This window comes from Limulus polyphemus, unplaced genomic scaffold (genome assembly GCF_000517525.1).
Source record: "Limulus polyphemus unplaced genomic scaffold, Limulus_polyphemus-2.1.2 Scaffold206, whole genome shotgun sequence".
Classification (NCBI taxonomy): Eukaryota; Metazoa; Arthropoda; class Merostomata; order Xiphosura; family Limulidae; genus Limulus; species Limulus polyphemus.
Genome location: NW_013665816.1, coordinates 313,951 through 329,542, shown reverse-complemented (window position 1 = coordinate 329,542; position 15,592 = coordinate 313,951). Strand labels below are relative to the sequence as shown.

The 15,592-nt window shown below is 33.3% G+C and overlaps 1 protein-coding gene across 1 annotated transcript; it reads right to left on the bottom strand.

Annotated features, from left to right (window-relative positions):
• Nucleotides 1-2,020: 2,020 nt before the first annotated feature.
• On the bottom strand, nt 2,021-2,608 carry LOC106478377 (neurogenic differentiation factor 1-like). Its single transcript, XM_013938921.1, has one exon. It carries the CDS (start codon nt 2,606-2,608, stop codon nt 2,021-2,023), a length of 588 nt encoding a protein of 195 aa, XP_013794375.1.
• Nucleotides 2,609-15,592: the final 12,984 nt, after the last annotated feature.

Below are 15,592 nucleotides of genomic sequence, written 5' to 3'. Positions count from 1 at the left end.
TATATGTTATCCACATAAATCATTATCACACGATATAGAATACAGGTGTTATACAACCGTGCCCAACGCTTTGATGGATTTATTTGCCATTCACCAGTTCCTATGTTGTTCTGCAATTTAAATAGAAAGGGGGAGAACTTTTCAATCTTTTTGTTGTATTTTTAGCTTTTAATAAGTCTGGTGTAAAGGATGGAACTATTGATTACTAATTTTAATAAACAATTCGAAAGTGGTATATCTGTGATCATAATTTCTACGCAATTCATTATCGAATTTTGAAAATGTGCGCATAGTTTATAGGTTATAAGAATACTACCAAATTTTTCATTTTCTGAGTTTATATAAAACAGAACATTGGCCACAAAAAATACCTGCATGGGCTATGTTAACCCCTCTTCCACAAAATAGTTGAGCTGTGTCACTCCTTCCTCTCATTTACAAAGGTAAGACATGATCTGCACTTTAATACTGTGACATGCTTTCCACAAGATAACTGGGGTATATTACCCATCTTCCACAGATCTACTGGGTTTTATAGCCCCCCCCCCAGCATTAGCTAGGTTACCTCCTCATTGACACATCACCTTGGCTATGTTGCCCGTTCCCTTCTTCACAAATAACTAGGCTATGTTAACTCCTTCCTCACGCATCACCTGGGCTTTATTGTTGTTTGGTAAAGTGAGTATCATTCTGTTTGATTGGAGGACTAACTTGAAAATTCCGCTAAAGAAAGAGTTCTGAAAGTTGCTGAAATGCCTTTAGTTATTACTGTCCCCCCCACACACACTTATTAAAATCCACAAACATATAAGCACAAGGTACAACTATAGCCCATACAAGTTTACTTGTATTTATATTTACAAGTTTGTTGTATATTTTCAGTCCTTTGTAAATAGAAATTTATTTTTAACAAATATAAAACATCGCAATTCATTATTAAAGGCATGTCATTTTTCAAATATCAATGTTTATTTGTTTCCTAAATGTTTGTTTAACATTTTCTATAATATTTTGTACAAAGTGCAATATTTATTTACAACTTGTATTTACACTGTTGGTACGTAAATCCATTAACAAACACCGTACAAATTTGATATTTCAAAATATTGTAATTTAAATTGAGACACACAATGAACCAACCTTTGCTTTCAGTTTGAACGCAATACGTTACAAGAGATAAACCTTGTGTAACATAATTAATAACAGTGCTTACGGAAAACAAGTTTGTAAGTCTGATCTTCAGTGACATAGCGGTATGTCTGCGGACTTACAACGCTAGAAACCGGGTTTCGATACTAGTGGTGGACAGAGCACAGATAGCCCATAGTGTGCTTAATTACCAAAAAAAACAAAGTGATATATGGTACTTTAGGAAGAACTTAACATGATTAACTATATTAAAACGTGCGTGGCCTCGGGTAGCCAACTGCAGTCAGTGTTAATAACAAATCGATACAAAATGTTTAGAAAAATATGACTAGGATATTGATAACTTGCACATATCTGGTATCTGGATTTATCTTAGAACGGATATCCTATTTTCAAACAGACACTGCCAGATTTTATATCTTGAAACATACCAACAAAAAGCCCACAGTTTTATATAAGTGTAACCAAAGCATCAAACGTGGAAGGTCAAGGAATTTACCAGCGGAAATGGTATTGGAATGGTAACACTATATATACATACCCACTACATCAGGTTAACAGTCGTAATTTTTAGGAAACTTTGTATACCTTTTCAATGAATTTAAGCATAGTTGTGTAAGAAAACAACTTTCATTAAAACAAATTTTAAGAAATTAGAATTAGGTTTCACAGTAATATGAAATTTAAAGAGATTGATTAAACCTGTCACAATAAACTTAGTTTTCAAAATAAGATTTTATATTAGTATCTTCGGAATTTAATGTCATTATTATTTCGAGAAATACTATTACTGTGATTAAAGTATACGAATTAATTACCACAATTCATCGTTTTTGTAGAAAGTTTGTAAAATTAGTTAGAAAAGAAGATTCTAATCCCTCTCCAGAAGTTCACATAATGCCGTAATATAACTCTGAGCCATCTGCAGTGTTTCGTACTTAGACAGTTTCCGATCCTCACCAATCGAAGGCACTACATTCCGAAGACGGTCGAAGGCTTCGTTGAGGCTGTGCATCCGTCGCCTCTCTCGAGCGTTGGCCGCCAAGCGTCTCCTCTTTATTACTGTCGGGGTGGTGGTGGATGTTTCTAAACGTTGCCGTCTAGATTTACGATTTTGCCATGCGTCTTTCTCACTTGTAGACGAGTCTATTCTGAATTTCTCAGGAGAGTCGACCTGGAACGTTTCACAAGAGCGACTGAAGCTGAGAGAAGCAAGCGGGCTGTCTTCCGATGCACCTTTCCACGTGTGACGGTCAGAATCTGGCTCGTGGTCCTGAAGCAAAGCTTGGTACGGTAGTGTCGACGTGGAAGACAGCTCTAACAGTTGGTGTTCAGACTGAGAGACGTGGTCACTAGATGAGTTGTACACTACGGGAAGATCATTATCATAAGATATACTTGGCAGGGACGAATTGCAAGAGAAGGAGTTCGCCAAGACTGCTAGTAGGTCAGTGTCCATTGTTACTCTATCCTGTAGAAGGCCACAAAAGATGTATTTTAACGCACTCCAATAGAAAAGTACTTGTAGAAGGCGTAAACTGTAGGTAGCTAAACCTAAGTGACTCCCGCCGGCTTTGCCTACCTTTATATAGCTGTTTACTAGACATTCTGTCGGCACCTGGCTGGGCGGAGGCCAATCCACGCACGTGGCCTCAAGCGTTTCCACTGTAGTAACGGAGTAGTAAAATCCCGCGTGTATTGTTTAGTTATGGGTAATATGACAGATAAACTGCAGTCACACGAGTAAATGACGTTACATAAAATTCCACATATGAAGAGGAACTTCTAATCTCTTTGAACATTCAGAAGGGTGACTTTTAGTTTATTTGTTTGTTTGAAGTTAAGTACAAAGGGCTATCTGTGCTCTGCCCACCATGGGTATCGAAACCCAGTTTCTAGCGTTGTAAGTCCGCAGACTTACCGCTGTGCCATTGGGGGGGGGGGCAAGTTTTTGATAATTTGCCAAAGTGTTTGTTTGTTTTTATTATAATAAAGCCGCAACGTGCTATTTGCTGTAACCACTGAGGGAATCGAATCCTTGATTTTAGCGTTGTAAATCCGAAGACTTACTGCTGTCCCACCGGGGGACGACTTTTGGTATCACACATTTCACAGCAAGGCGATACGGCGCTACTTAACGCTAAACATTCATAATATCTCTGCATTTGGTATCTCACATTTCACAGCAAGGCGATACGGCGCAACTTAACGCTAAACATTCATAATATCTCTGCATTTGGTATCTCACATTTCACAGCAAGGCGATACGGCGCTACTTAACGCTAAATATTCATAATATCTCTGCATAATTATATTTGAAGATGCCTTGGTGTTGGGAACAAATCACTATTAATTAATCATATATTCTAACTTTGTTGTACCACAACACAACATCAACAACTTTCGAATAAGGTACGAAAACAGCATGTTACGTATTACAATTTATCCCGGACGAGTTTCCAAATTATTACGTAACGTATTATAATTTCGAATAGCCTAAAACTGAGTTAAATGATAATTTAGATTTAGAAATTAAATAAATGTCGATATGTATTTTATTTATGACACTTGCCAACAAGATTGACAGTTTCTTAATACAAACATATTTTGATATACAAACAATAACACACTTTACAATAACAGCTATTACAAATAATGATCTATGTAAAAACGTTCTACAAACTTACAAACAATATTTAGTTCTCTATCTGGTTTGGAACTTCCTGGATATCTTATCGAGGGTTCACGATGAGCGAATTAATTTTGAGGGAGCTAGCTAGCTCTGTGCTCTTCGTTCTTCGCCAGTTCACACACCGAGTTATTCACCACTGAAGTTATATAATGTTTTCATAAAAATACTAATGTCCGATTTGAATCCGCTGAAGTTAAATGGTTTGTAATATTCGAAATATATAAACGTTCCTGGTTAAATATCTGGAGTTCCCGATTATTAAACGTTATAACAATCACAGTTATAGCTTCCGAGGTTTATAGCACACCAACTATAGCAAACCAATAATATATACTGTCTTTTGGCGCGTCGCTTTGGTTATACTTATAAGCATGAGGAGAGTTTCTCGGAAGTTCAGCTTACGCAACAATATAAACGATACACCAATGTTTACGTACACACATATATTGTTGATTCTTACACTCGAGAATTTTTTACAATTTTAATGAATAGGAGGGAATTTCGCAAAACAGATTTAACATCATAAGGTATGTACATTTCTAAATATAGATTTAACTTAAACAAACATCGATATTAAAATAGATATAGGATAGTAAACCCATCACAAGGGTTACCTATCTAAAAAAGCAAACTAATTAAAAATCGTTATTTTAAAAAGGGGAATTCTGTACAAAAAAGTACAGAAACAAATTGAATCAAAATGCAAAGATTATATTTTCAAGCCTAGAACTAGGAACTTTAAAAAAATAGGCTGGGAATAGTGTATACATTGTTTTATCATGTTACAAATTTCTATTTTGACTCCACTAAAATTGATAAGTACTGTAGATTAATCAGGAGACCATGAAATAAAATTACTTAAACTCATGGGCGCCGAAATAATTGGAAAAGTGTGTGTGTGGTTTAGTGAGGGGGAGGGGCAACCACGTGAGGCTCGGATGTAACAGACATAGTACTAGTTTAGACACTATTTATATCATTAGTTTTCATAAACAACAACTGTTAAGGTATGAACTAGGTTAAGTAAGTGAATTGTAATTATTATCAATTTTAGTTAAGTCACTTATAGATTAGATTTTAGGATAAGGATTGATAAAACAATATTATTTATATATATTTTATTTTATTTTTAACACCGATTATTTTTATTTATTTATTATTATTAATATAATTTGATAAGTCATAGTTCTGTTGGTTGCTTCTAGATCTAATATGAAAGCTATGGATCTGTTGTCAATTGAAATTTTAATATATAAATCAAAGTTGTGTTTTTTACCGGAAAAGCCAATATAAGAAAAATGCTTCGTTTTTAGATATAGCTGTAATAGGCATATCATAGATTTGTTGGTTAGTTATAGCTAGAATACGAAAGGCATAGTTCTGATGGCCACATCAAGGTTTAATATGTCAGTCACTTCTGTAAGTTTTTCTTTTTATAATTTCACTAAACAAAACTCGCTTCTACTTGTTATTAATTGTTCTGATATGAAATATAGCAGAGTTTTGGTGACCTGTAACTATAATATGTAAGGTATATTTACGCTATTCACTTGTAACTCTAATATGATAAATACAGTTATGTTGCTATTTATAATGTATACACACACACACATATATATAAGGGGATATTTGTTTGGTTGTTTTAGTACCAATTAAAAAGGTATCATTTGTGTCGTTTGTATCAGAACTACATTTTCACTTTGTTTGACGTTTTATGTAGTGCGATACCATTGAAAGTTGATCACTTTTAGTAAGGGTATATAATAGCCCTTATCGGATCATAAAGACGTATTCAAATAAGGAACTTAGAGCATCCAAGACGAAGATATTCCTTGTACTTAACGCTATTAGAAAACAAATGAATATGGGTCAACTAGAGAGCCAAGAACCATCGGTATAAAAAGATTTGCAACAAGTGACACCCCAGCTATGGTAAGTAAAGTGCGGCGTTTTGTAACAGGTGAGAATGCACGAACACAAAGGACATGGCGAAAGCCGTTCACGTGTCCCAGATAACAATATACAACATAATCAAAAAGGATCTCCGTCTAGAAAGGAGAACAACAGGGTATGGGTTCACCAGGAATAAGGCTTCCATTTATACCTCACGTTTAATCGTCGCATACCTCTAACAGCTGAAGAATGAAACCGGTATTCGTGCTATTCTATACGAAGGCAAACTGGTAAAGACAGTCGACACAGCGCTTAGGAACTTCTGTGCGATTGGACTGCTGACAAGGACAATGGGTAACCGTATTTCTCGATCACTAATTGGATTATGGAAGTTATGCAGAAAGGAGTTGTGTGCTTTGAACAGGGTAGCCTTATTACAGAGCCTTTTGCAATGTAAATTACGCAGCAGAGCTATTGTCAAGATACACGATAATCAGATAGAGCATGACTGAACGTAAGGACTTGGACTGTAACTACTTGGTGAGGCTCCACAATTGTTTTAATAGAACTACACAACTATTTTACAAATCGTATTTCTATTGTTTACTTGAAAACCACAATTATAATTTTTAACTGTAGCTATAATATATATAGTTCTACAGGTTACATGTACATGTAATATATTAAGTCTAGCTGTCTGCTTCCAGGTTTTATACAAAAGTCGTAGTCTTAATTTTTACTTACACCTGTAAATTATAGGTTATTTTTTATATCTCTAATACGAATATTGTACTGGATAATTACTTGTGTATGTCAAATATAAAGCAGTATTATGTATTGATTATTCCTATCGATAATATATAAACCATGGTAGTTTTGATGATTACTTGTAGCTCTAATAAGGTTTAGTTATGATGGTTGCTCGTAAGTTTAACATTTAAAACATGATTATTTTTCTTATATGAGCAATAGTTATGTTGGTCACTTGTAGCTCTAATGTGAAGTTTAATTTTGCTGACTACTTGCATCTCTGTTAGAAATTGTATGATACTGATTGCTTTTATCTAAGCCTGGCATGGCCAGGTGGTTAGGCCGTATTCGGGGAAGTTATACATGTACTACTGTTTATGTAATATAATAACCTGAATGAACATTAGGCCTACATGTCAAGTTGCTTTTACATTTAATTTTCGAAATATTGGCCCTTCGGAACATTGTTTTTTCGGAACTATGGCTCTTCGGAATATCGAACTATAACCCCTACTTAAAAGTCATAATATTCTGCTGGGAACTTTGTAAATAAGCACTACTCATCATATGACAAATGATATTTTTGGGTTTTATAACTGGAACTAAGATGCAGTTGAGACAAATTTGGCAGCATCTGTTATTAAAACAATCGAATATTGTAGGCTGTTCCAAAAATAGCTTGTCACACTACAGAATGTTTATACCGTACGCTATGATTTTCATTTCAGTTTTGTTTCTGTTTTTCTAGGTTTTAGTAACAACCTGGATAGATTGAACAGCTGAACAGAAAAGCGTTCGTTATTTATAGAAAAACTAAAACAATACAAGAGACCTAATTAAATTGTTTGGCTGTTCCCATGTGCCCAAGATCTGTTGTGCATGTTTCATTGTCAGCATATTTAGTAAATACGTCCAATATATAATGTATCTCATCAACGTTCGTCAGTCATGTTTAAGTAAAGGAAAATAATATGATTCTGTAATAAGGGAGCACTTATTTCATTTGAACATTTTTGTTATTAATTAAGCGTTTCTTTTCAGAAAATGAGTTATTAGGAATGGTTCCCAAAAGGAGACTATATTATCTAAAGACTAACTATTATTGTCTTCAGTCTCCTTCTTTCAAATACCTCAAGGATCTATAAAATACCTTAAATAGTTACTGGAAGTAAATTATGGATGCAGAACAGGATTCATGGTAGATTCTAAATAGTGTATGATAATTAGCTAAATGTTACAAAGTTTCTTGTTTAATGTAATTACTTTAAAGTTATTAAATAATAGCTCTTCCGAATCTAAGTTAAAACTCCACTTGATGCTTTCGATATTATAAGTTTTAACTTATTCAATTTGTTGTTAAGCACAAAGCTACATAATGGACTATCTGTGCTGTGCCCACCGCAGATATCGAAACCCAATTTTTGGCGTTATAAGTTTACAGTTGCTGATTACAGTTTACTTCAACCCGCTACTAATGATTAATTCATGCTTGTACTAATATCTTTCTTTAATCAGCTCAATCCGTTATTACGGTAGAATTGAACCGTGAATTATTCTCGATCAGTTAATTTTAACCCGTTAATACTGGATTATTTTGTACTGTAATCTTTCCTTAATAAGCTAAATCCAACCAGTTAATACTACATACTTGACCTATTCCTAATCTGTGAATTTCAACCCGTTACTACTAGGACTGTACTAAGATTTTTCCCTTGATCGGTTTATTTTAACTCGTTAATACTTCATGCTTCTACTGTAACCTTTATTTCACCAGCTAACTATTAATACTTCAGTCTTGTACTATAATCTTTTCTCACTCAGTTAATTTTAATCCGTTATTACTGCAGGTTTGGGCTATGATTAAAACTTTGGCCATTTTGAAATCTTCCCTTAAAGTATGTGAGAAAGCATCTCCTCTGTGTTGCCCCCAGTGGCACAGCGGTATGTATGCGGACTTATAACGCTAGAATACGGGTTTCAATACTGGTGGTGTACAAAGCACAGATAGCCCATTGTGTAGCTTTGCGCATAATTACAAACAAATCCTTTGTGCTGTGCTGTGGAAGAGTATATGTTAATGTTTTTCATAATAATTCCCACAGAATTTTCTCTTAAACATGAAAACAATTTGTTAGTGTTCTTCCAACATAATAACATGACGTGATTTTAAAATGTCATAATAATCGAACATAGTTAAATATCGGTGAATACAAGATGAAAAGAAGCTGTGGTGCAACTAAAACGCTTAAAAACATTAGATTTAAAACTCGAAATAACTTATAGTAGCTAAATCGCTTCTTGTTTGCTTAAGTATGTTTTGCTGATGTAATTAATGATAGGAGGTTCCTGTAGACATGGGTGGTTGTGTTCTGTAGGCGTAGTTAAGAAAGGTGTGTATGTTAGAAGTGGTTAAGATAGGAATAATTTAGAGATGTGGCTTTGTTAAATGCACCAAATAAACTTGGTAAAAACTATTATTCCAGTGTATGTGTGTGTTTGTAGAAGAATCTGTTGCTGAATATGATTAATGCAACTGCGTTCATAGTAAATCATATAGTCACTTAGATATTATAAAGCGGAAACTATAGTCTTAGACTTTATTTTTACTATAGAAAAATAGACACAAACACAGTGTTTTTTAGCTCTAAGGCATTATCAAAAGAGTAATTATACTTTAAATAAACAGGGCTACAAACTCCTAGCCCTCTAGCGGGGCAAAAAACTAACTCTAAAGAAACTAAAGCAGGAGGGGCCAACTAAAGAGAGATAGATGATTATAGGCCTGAACGAAAACCATGGGTAATTACGCGAAAACTCCTCATGTCTAACGAATTTAAGAATCTTTAAACAATCAACTTTAATGACAGTTCTTGCTAACTTGTTTCGAAGAATCTCAAGAAATGGATCACTTCTAAACAGCCTAATCTCATTTGGTTTCTTAATTGTCTCCAAGAACTAAATAGCTGTCAGTTACGAAAGTAATATCTGGTAATTTAAACTATGTGACGGGTAAACAAACTGTTCCTTTCTACATAACACAAGTTATGAGCATTGAGCATACGCAATGAACAAGATAAAACATGAATGACAAATATTATTAATTTTTTTAAAAATACGTTTCAAATTTAATTATTTTTACTTTAAACACAAATGTCACGAAATTTTGTGGCTTAGAAAGTAACATTTGATGAATAATTTTATTGAGTAAAATAAATACATACTATTAAATACCTAATAGATTAAAATAAACAATATGTTAACTTATCCAAGAATTTTAATTCGATCAAGTATTGAATAAATCGTACTTAGTAAAACCCCGTTTATTGAACATGCAGATAATAATCCCGAAATCTTTAGCTAAAGTTAAACACGATTGGTGTTTCTCTGTGCTGAAGACGTGGGGTAAGGTATGCTCTATTCAAAAGGAAAAAAAAGAGAGGGATGAAGCACTAAAAGTATGATGAGAAACCACATATTTCAAAATTTGGAAATAACTTACGCTTTTGTTTCCCGCGAGGCAAATGCGATGAAGTGATCAGTAAATAACTTCAGTTGTTGGTTAAAATATGATGTCCTCATTTCATTCTACACAATCCACATCACCCTGGTTGTCTAATTCGGTTCAAAAGATAATACTTAAAACAATTCTTCTTCCAGTAGTTACTAAAATCATCTTCTAGAAAAGAGTTGGGAGTAGAGCACACAAGCTGGTTATTCTAAACTTAACCACCAGCTTTAGTAGTGATAAATGGTATAGGCGGGGAAAGGCGATATCGCTTTCTCTTGCCTCGTGCGAAAGTTTGTTACTTTTTTAGTGTATCAGTTCATTTTCTACTGTATTCAAGAAATGTTGATTGTTTCCATTGGATGGCACTTTATAGCCAGTATATATAAGTTGGATAATACGGAAAACTAGTGGCCGTCAACTAAAACTTCTCTCTTCTAAATATTCAAGCAATGAACATTGATCTGTAATGAGCTACAAAGGTTTATAGATACCTAAAGGTTCATAGATACCTAAAAGTTTATAGATATCTAAAGATTTGTAGATACCTAAATGGTGTATAGATAACTAAAGATTTATAGATACCTAAAGGTTCATATATGTCTAAAGGTTTGTAGATACCTAAATGGTGTAAAGATACCTAAATGGTGTATAAACTCCTCGAGGTTTATAGATACCTAAAGGTTCATATATGTCTAAAGGTTTGTAGATACCTAAATGGTGTAAAGATACCTAAATGGTGTATAAACTCCTCGAGGTTTATAGATACCTAAAGGTTCATAGATACCTAAAAGTTTATAGATATCTAAAGATTTATAGATACCTAAATGTTGTATAGGTACCTAAAAGTTTATAGATACCTAAATGGTGTATAGATACCAAAAGGTTTATAGATACCTAGAGGTTTATATATACCTAAATGGTGGATAGATACCTAAATGGTGTATAAACTCCTCGAGGTTTATAGATACCTAAATGGTGTATAGATACCAAAAGGTTTATAGATACCTAGAGGTGTATAGATACCTAAATGGTGATTAGATGCCTAAGGTTTCATAGATACCAAAAGGTTTATAGATACCTAGAGGTGTATAGATACCTAAATGGTGATTAGATGCCTAAGGTTTCATAGATACCTCGATGGTGTATAGATACCTAAAGGTTTATAGATACTTAAATGGTTTATAGATACATAAAGGTTCATATATGTCTAAAGGTTTGTAGATACCTAAAGGTTTATAGATACTTAAATGGTGTATAGATACCTAAAGGTTCATATATGTCTAAAGGTTTATAGATACCTAGAGGTATATAGATACCTAAAGGTTCATATATGTCTAAAGGTTTATAGATTCCTAGAGGTATATAGATACCTAAATGGTGTATATGACTATGAAGAACTTTTTCTTCGAACGAAAGAGGTCTCAACAAATTTTATCAAGTTAACAGTTTTCCTTGCTGTTTCTATTTTCATGCATTACTTCTGATTTTGATTCTTTACCGAATAAGAATTAGCAGGGAACTTCTTCAAATGACACATCTGGTGGTTAAACAGAATTAAGCTGGAATCTCTTTCAATCACCCATCCTCAAAAATGTAGCTAAAATATTATAATAAAATATATCGGGTATAAAAGTATCGAATAAAATATACAGGATACGATCTAAGGGTATTCGTACTGTTTAAAATCTATTTCACCTTATATTTTATTACAATTCATTTGTAATCATCATAACTACTAGTTAAGTACACAAAAAATAATTATTTAAATTCCTAATTTTCTATTGAAGTAAGATCTGTTGCTTGTTGAAATTGGGTCCTCTGTTTTCCTGGATTCCTTCTTTTTTTAGTAAAAATCAATAATTTTCCATGCATTTTCCACATATTAAGAAGACTTCTACATGCTAAGGGTTTGGGAAAGGGTATTTTTATCCTTCTGAATCCTTAAAAATTATGTTTAAAATCTCCTTTTTATTTGGGAGCTGTTATCGTATTGCATTTTCCAAACTTAATGGGAACTTCCAATCTTTCTAAGACTATTCTTTATCATTCTTATTCTATGAGGTTTTTTTTATCCCTAATCATCTTGTTAATGTACTTGTCGATGCGTTGTATTTTAATTTAAAAGTATCTGAAAAAAAATGTGTTGTTTCATAGCTTTCTAGCGGTAGAGTTTATTTATGGCTGTATAACCAGACACACAGTTTCAACTCTTTCATGAACATCCTCAGTACCGGTATTGTACAAACACACATAACAATAGTTCTAAGGCTTTGATGGTCATTCTGAATACCGATATCATACAAACAAATACACACACACAGTTTTAAAGCTTTGGCAAACATCCTCAATACCGGCATTGTATAATAACATGCACAGTTCTAAAGCTTTGGTGGATATTCTTAATACCGGTGTTGTATAACGACACATAATTCTAAAGCTTTGGTGGATATTCTTAATACCGGTGTTGTATAACGACACATAATTCTAAAGCTTTGGTGGATATTCTTAATACCGGTGTTGTATAACGACACATAATTCTAAAGCTTTGGTGAACATTCTTAATTCAGGTGTTGTATAACGACACATAATTCCAAAGTTTTAGTAAACATTTGCAAAACTGGTGTTTGTATAACGACCTACACAGATTTGGTGAATATTCTCAGCCGTGAATGTTATGTTTTATTTTACCATCTTCATTGATGGTTTAACATAGTTGTCGTATTAATAAAATCAATTCACTATAAAATATCTGAACGTAGGTTCGTGCTTTCGTTAAATAATTTTTATGGGTAAACCTGGGTTTTACACTTTCGGCAAGATAGTATAATTGGAAAAAATCGTTCGAGGAAGAAGTGCACAAAGGAAAGACGCTTCTTTGTCAGGTTGGGTGGTCAGTTAACAGCCTTGAACAAATGATATTATCTCTTTATGTATTCCAGTAATGAAATCAAAGACGAAGAGCTCAGTCAGGCGTTGTAATTCATAAGCTAGTAATTCAGTTGTCTTCTAGAGCATATTCGACAAAACCCATTAGTAAGAACTAAAACCTCTGTTTCTGAAGCTCAACTGGACTGGGTCAGGCGGGCGGCACCTTTTCCACCCACTGGTTCCTTCGATTTACCAGACGATAAGATAAGAATCAGAAGTTACATGCTATACAAATGACTAAATTATAAGCTAACCGAACAAGCTGGTGAAGGTAAATATAATACACACAGTATTCTATAATTATCTCGTTTTTCAGTTAGAAAGAAGAACGTTTCTGTAGCTTAAAAGTTTTAACCAGTATATCATAAACTGGGAGGTAACATATCTTCCAAACATGTAAAACTGTTAGTTAATACTTTCAAAAGCTAACTTCTCCTAAGCAAACATCTATAAACAATAAGTTTTATGCAGCATATACCAATTTTACAATCCCACTTATAACTAGAACTAGTTTCGTAATGCAAAATATTTTTTCCTTCTGTTATATTGCATTAATGAAGTTATAACTTGTTTGTTTGAAGTTATGCACAAAGCTACACAATGGGCTATCTGTGCTCTGCCCACCACGGGTATCGAAACCCGGTTTCTAGCGTTGTAAGTCCGCAGACATACCGCTGTGCCACTGGGGGGGGGGGGGGGAGTTATAACAACTATTAAGTTTCTTTAAATGATGATGCTACGGTCCTGATGCCAAGTAGAGTTAAAAAAAACCAAAGACTCAAGCGGTTTATGATAAATGACTATTCTTCTTCAGAAACAAAAATAAAAGATAACCTAAGAAACTGACAACCCGCTAGGATTCGTTTGATTTATAGCTACAGGAGTCATCAAAAACCAACACATATTCTTTAATGAATTTGACATCAAGGTCAACGTAGGAATATGAAAAAGTCAAACATTCTGATTTCTTTGCGGCATACTTAGAAATATTTTCGTCGATTTAAATCTCTATTTCCTTTCAATTTTTGTAATTGGATAAACGTTGCTAATTAAACGTAATATTTTCGTCGATTTAAATCTCTATTCCCTTTCAATTTTTGTAATTGGATAAACGTTGCTAATTAAACGTAATATTTGAGGCGATTTAAATCTCTATTTCCTTTCAATTTTTGTACTTTGATAAACGTTGCTAATTAAACGTAATATTTGAGGCGATTTTCATTTAGAAACGTGTTTATGGGTGTAAATTTAATATGACAAAGTAAACGAAAAATGGATAAACATTTTAGGTCTCTTGAAATTGTAAAATGAGTGGATGTGATTAATGTTAGGCTCATTCTTCATATTATTTGATCCAAGTAAGCTTTTATTGTATTATATTTATAACATGGTAATACATCTATATTACTATAATCACTTAAACTATAAATAAAAAAGATAATGAAGATCCCGTTCTTAAAGGTCAGTTTTAGTTTTGTTAGATATTTACGGTTTAAGTCATTACGACAGCGTTGAATAATTAGCTTGTATACTTCAATACGACGGCATTAAGATGGCCTGTCTATTGAATATATGATTATCACTGTCCTGGTAAGATATATGATTAAATGAGTATTACTGTCCATTTAAGACGGCCTATCTATTCAAGATAACAACATTATACTGTCCATTTAAGACGGCCTGTCTATTCAAGATAACAACATTATACTGTCCATTTAAGACAGCCTGTCTATTCAAGATAACAACATTATACTGTCCATTTAAGACGGCCTGTCTATTCAAGATAACAACATTATACTGTCCATTTAAGACAGCCTGTCTATTCAAGATAGCAATATTATACTGTCCTTTTAAGATGACGAGTCTATTCAGTATGACAAAATTACTGTCCATTTAAAATAATACACTTAGTTCTAGTTTTGTGGTCTGATTTGAGGACAGGCAAACATAACATTTAGGGCGTAACTTTAAACATTTATTTATTATCTGTCTAAAGATATTTTGCATGTAATTGTTGATTGATAAGAAAAAAATATTCATAAGGTCAATTTTCATATTTCAATATTCTTGACTTCTCACTCTAAGTAATTCTCTGAAAGTAAAAAATACAGGAGTCTAATATTTTTCGTTTAGGTGTTATATGGACACAAATAATCTGCTTTTAGCCTCTTTTATTATGATTTATATAAATTAAATTTTACGCCTTGAATAGGCCCAATCCAAGAATGGTTCTGAGTTTCTCAAAATAGTACATGAGGCTTCAGTATTAAAACACATAGTTTACGATGCTGAGAATCCATGTATTATATATTTATATACTCGCCCAAGTACCGCATTTTTCGGTGTATAAGACGCACTTTTTACCCCAAAATTTGATGTCAAAATCTGCTTGCGTAATATACACCGAAGGTATGAATAATATATATGTACATATACGATATACACAAGCCATGTGTAAGTATATTTAAATAGGCTGGCATAGTTTAGTTGAATTGAATTTATAAGAACAGTAATTAAAAAAACAACAACATAACTATCTATAATGCTCCCTAAATAATAAAAAAATAAATTATAGTAATGGACGAGAGTGAAAAAGCTTGTAAATACACGACGATCCCTGTTTAATGTGGAGCAGAATAAGGCCGTTTCAGGCCTAACTTTAACAAATAAAA

What these genes read in the sequence shown, in the direction of transcription:
- LOC106478377 (XM_013938921.1), bottom strand. Translation starts at nt 2,608, where the DNA reads ATGGACACTGACCTACTAGCAGTCTTGGCGAACTCCTTCTCTTGCAAT.